A 4,257-nucleotide genomic window follows, 5' to 3' on the forward strand; every position below is an offset into this window, starting at 1 on the left:
AAGAACAGTGGCACGCCGAAAAGCCTTGCTAGAATAGGGGCGTTGCGGTTGCTGTGCACCTATCCTATTCACGCGGTATTATGTTGAGGTGTCATGCGGCTCACACTATTCTACAGCTTTTACTTTTCCAATTTACGGTTTTGTGTATTTGGAGAAATGGGCACATTAGCTGCTCAAAGCAGGCAGTTGCGGGCAAATCGCACAAGTGGGCATATGCTACGCAGAAAATGAATAAGTACAACGACATCTACTTCTTAAATTTTATGTGTCTATTTCGCTTTGCTCTTCACCACTTTCGTTGTCATTGGTTTTTTACTGAATCCAATCCCTTCAATCCCCTTTTCCGTCCGCCTCTCTGCGGTCCCGCTCGTCCTCCTCCTGGCGTCACGCGGTTACTTTACGTCTCAACTTTCCCCTCCATTCGCTTTTCATTCTGAGCGTCATGCAGACGAAGACGACCCTAGAGAAAACTAACTTAAATGAGTAAAGATCGTCTCCTATACCAGATACGACCCATTAATTGTATGCTATCCTGCCAGTAAAATTTCCACGTGAAGGATTCGGCACACAGCCCATTAAACAGAACTGTGTGCCACGCTCACGATAAATGGTCATGTAACGCGTGGTCAGAAAGCGTTTAGGGAGGAGACAATAACTGAAGCGCAGGTTTCGTCTGCGCAAGGTAGAGACATGGTAGAAATTCCGCATGGCTGGCCCGGCGAACCATTAAAAAAAGGGAGGTTAGAGAAACTCGCCTGCAGTGATCGTATTGCGCACATACCTGCTGATCGTCGACTGGTGGCCGTCGTTGATGCGGCCGTTACTAACGCTGCCGTGAGAGCTACCCGTCTCGTAAGACCGCAGCACACAAAAAACGCTTTTGGGCGGTCATGGAGCCAAAGTCGCCATGAAGTAGTCGCAACCGTGGGACGGTCGCCATGTCACTGCACAAGCAATACACAGTATTTTTCGAGAGACGAAAACGAGCTCGAAATTCCTTCTAGGCTAAAGAAAAGGCTGTTCCCTGCTACAAATGCGCCTACTACGGTGACCGGGAACAATGAACCAGACCGCAGCAGCCGCCATCATGAACGTCACGAGTTTAACACAGTCCTGCAGTATCCATTCCGAGTTTCTTGCAAGTTCTCGTGCCCAACACTGCCAGCCTAGTCATGGGCTGGGCGTAGTGACGATAGCGCCACTCAACCATGGTGTCGAATTCCCCTGCGGGGTAACGTCGCGGACAGGAAGTCAGTTGGATTTGATGCTCCCCCAACCAATTTTAGCAGGAAGAGAGAGAGAGAGAAACAACTTTCGCTGAGCCCATTTCAGGTGACGCTCGCAGGCGTCAGACGGGTTGGAACCCTATTCACGAGTCCCATATGAGTCCAATAGCTCCTGGCCCCTGAACGACAGCTCTTGCTGCGTCGACAGGTTGGGGCTGGACATCAAGATCTCCCATCGATCGGGTAGGGGCGGAAGGGGAAGGGGGAGGGAAGGTAGGGGATTCTTGAGCTCATTACACTCCGCCAGTATGTGCGGCAGGGTGCCTTCCGTCTTTTTGCAGAACGGGCAGATGGGGTCGTGTTCTGCAGGGAACATCTTGTTCAATAAAGCTGGGTGCGCCAGTGACCCCGCTTGTGCGCGGCGCACTATTGTTTGTTGCTTGCGGTCGAGTTGCTGGTGCGGCACGGGAAGCCTGCACCTGGCGCTCCTGTACAGCGTGGTAATCTCGCGGTAGCTCGTAACTGGGTGCGGTAGCTCCGACTCCTCCCCGGCCCGGTCTGCTAGTTCGCGGGCGTAGTGGTCGGCGAGGGCGTTGCCTTCCACTGTCGAGTGTGCCGGAATCCGCACGAGCTCTACGTCTCGTCCCGGTGGGCTGCGCTTTGCGAGAATTGCTAGGGCCGCGTAGGAGACGATCCCCTTGCGGTAGTTGCCGTAAGCCGTCTTGAAATCTGTGACGATCGTATGCACGTCTTCGTGCGTGAGGGCGAGAGCGATGGCCACCTCTTCTGCTTGGCTTGCATCTGTCGTCCGTAGCGACGCGCTGGTCACCAGCTTGTCGATGGTAGTGACGGCGGCCACTGCTTTGCTGCTGTGCCGGGGTAGTGAGGCGTCCAGGTAGAGGACCCGGGAGTCTGCTTCCAGCTGTCGGGCGAGTGCCTGTGCCCGCGCGGCACGCCTCTCGTCGTTCTTGCCGGCCTGCATATTGCGCGGCAGGGGCTTGGTCTTGAGCGCTTCCCTCCACGGCGGAGGTAGAGGGTGCTTGGGTATCTGTGGTTCAATGGGCCAACCAATCTTCCGGAGGACTGCTCGGCCGTGCTCAGTCTGGCTCAACGCACTCTCTGGTTGGAACGATGAGCCTCTATGAGCTCATCAACCATCTCATGTACCCCCATGTCCAGCAGCTTGTACGTAGACGAGTACTGGGGCAGGCCCATAGCCGTCTTGGTGGCTTTCTTTACGATGGTGTCTAGCGTGTTCCTGTTCGCCTTCGTTAGCTGGAGATACGGGGCCGAGTAGGTGATGCGAGACACGATGAACGCTCTGACCAGGCAGAAGGCGTCGTCTTCTTTAAGTCCTCTGTTCCGGTTCGGAACGCGTCGGATCATTCCGGTGACCTGTTCGGAGGCCATCTTGATCTTAGCTATGGCCGCTGTCGCCTTGCCGTCTCGTTGTAGCAAGAGACCGAGGATGCGCAGCTGCTGCGTGGGCTTGACGTCTAAGTCGTCGATGGTAACGACCACATTCGGCTCGGCATCGTTCTTGCGTCTTCTGGGCTGCACGATGAGGAGCTCCGACTTCTGGGGTGCGCAGCACAACCCGCAGGTCTTGGCGTATTCGTGGACCGTCGTTGCCGCCCTCTGCAGGACCTCCTCTGTCCAGGCTTCGGATCCCGCGCGACTCGTCCACACCGTAATGTCGTCGGCGTAGAACGCGTGGTCGACGCCGTCGATCTGTTTGCGTAGACTTGGCAGCGGGAGGAGGGCCAGGTTGAATAGCAGGGGCGACAGGACAGAACCCTGTGGGATGCCGCAGTCTCCCAGTTCTATCGTGTCCGACGTCTCTCCTCCAATGTGTATGACCGCCATGCGCTTGCTCAGGAAATCCTTAACGTAGCCGGACGTGCATTGGCCACATCCCGTCTTCATGAGGTTACCGAGAACGCCCGCGTGGGACACGTTGTCAAATGCCCCCTTTAAGTCGAGGGCAAGTATCCCGCGCGGCGAACTCCGAGTGGATTTCTTCATCACGAGCTCCTGCAGTTGCACCAGGACGTCATGCGTGCCGAGGTGCTGCCGGAAGCCGTACATCGTTTCGGGCATTTGGTTGGTCTCTTCTAGGTAGGTTTGGAGTCTACGGAGCTTCATGCGCTCCACTACCTTCCCTACGCATGACGTGAGGGAGATGGGTCGCATGTTCTCGATTGTGAGGGCTTTGCCCGGCTTGGGGATGAACCGCACTTGCACATCTTTCCATTCCATGGGCAGCAGCAAAGTTTTTCAGGTCCTGTTGGCGTGGCCCAGGAGCCTCTTGGCCGCCTCGTCGCTCATATTGGCGAGCAACGTGTAAGTGATCGTGTCTCCGCCAGGAGCACTGCGTCTGTTGCTATCATCGATGGCATTCCAGAGTTCCGCCATCGTGAACGGCTCGTCGAGTTTGTCGTTCGCCGGGCCGTCGTACGTCTCGGGGATCTGGAACTTACCCCTATCGGTCTTGAGGTAACGCGCTGTCAGGTCTATGACGAGCTTGCGGCCGTCTCCGTCGTTGGTATTCAGAACCGTTTTCCTCGTCGAGGGGTTCCTCGTCTGTGTACTTGCGGAGCTTGTCCCAGTCCGTGATTCGGGCACTGCCGAGCGTAGCCCGAAACCGCTATCCTTTGATTTCTATGCCGATTATGGTGTGGTCGGATCCGAGGTCCGTGCCTTTGTCCCACCACGTCGCGTTCAGGTTACCCTTCAGCCACGTGAGATCGGGCGTCGTGTCACGGTTGACGCTGTTCCCTCTTCTAGTGGACACCCGGGACTCGAATTCTGCCATTCCCATAATTCTGACCAGAGCTTTTCCTCGTTTGGATTCGTATTTGTATCCCCATAGCGTGTGGGGAGCGTTGAAGTCACCAAGGATCAGGAGCGGCCTGTTCCCCGCCAACCTCTCCGCCTGCCCCACCGTTTTGTCAAAGTCGTACTGGCGCTGCGACGGTCTGCAGTACGCGCTCATGACGAATAGATTCTTCCCGTTGCCAATTGTCCGTGT

The 4,257-nt window shown here is 56.0% G+C and overlaps 1 protein-coding gene across 1 annotated transcript; it reads right to left on the bottom strand.

Moving 5' to 3' along the window:
* Positions 1-888: 888 nt before the first annotated feature.
* LOC144148011 (uncharacterized) lies at positions 889-3,314 on the bottom strand. The gene is made up of 2 exons (XM_077679615.1): positions 3,023-3,314; positions 889-944 (listed from the first exon to the last, which is right to left on the bottom strand). Exons 1-2 carry the CDS (start codon positions 3,312-3,314, stop codon positions 889-891), a joined length of 348 nt encoding a protein of 115 aa, XP_077535741.1.
* Between the last annotated feature and the right edge of the window lie 943 nt (positions 3,315-4,257).

Source organism: Haemaphysalis longicornis, unplaced genomic scaffold (assembly GCF_048455015.1).
Source record: "Haemaphysalis longicornis isolate Haplotype H1 unplaced genomic scaffold, Haemaphysalis longicornis Haplotype H1 scaffold_71, whole genome shotgun sequence".
NCBI lineage: Eukaryota > Metazoa > Arthropoda > Arachnida > Ixodida > Ixodidae > Haemaphysalis > Haemaphysalis longicornis.

Coding starts and splice junctions, on each gene's coding strand:
- LOC144148011 (XM_077679615.1), bottom strand. CDS start 3,314: ATGTACGGCTTCCGGCAGCACCTCGGCACGCATGACGTCCTGGTGCAA. Junction 945..3,022: donor AGACTGCGGCATCCCACAGG/GTTCTGTCCTGT, acceptor TTGCTTGTGCAG/TGACATGGCGACCGTCCCAC.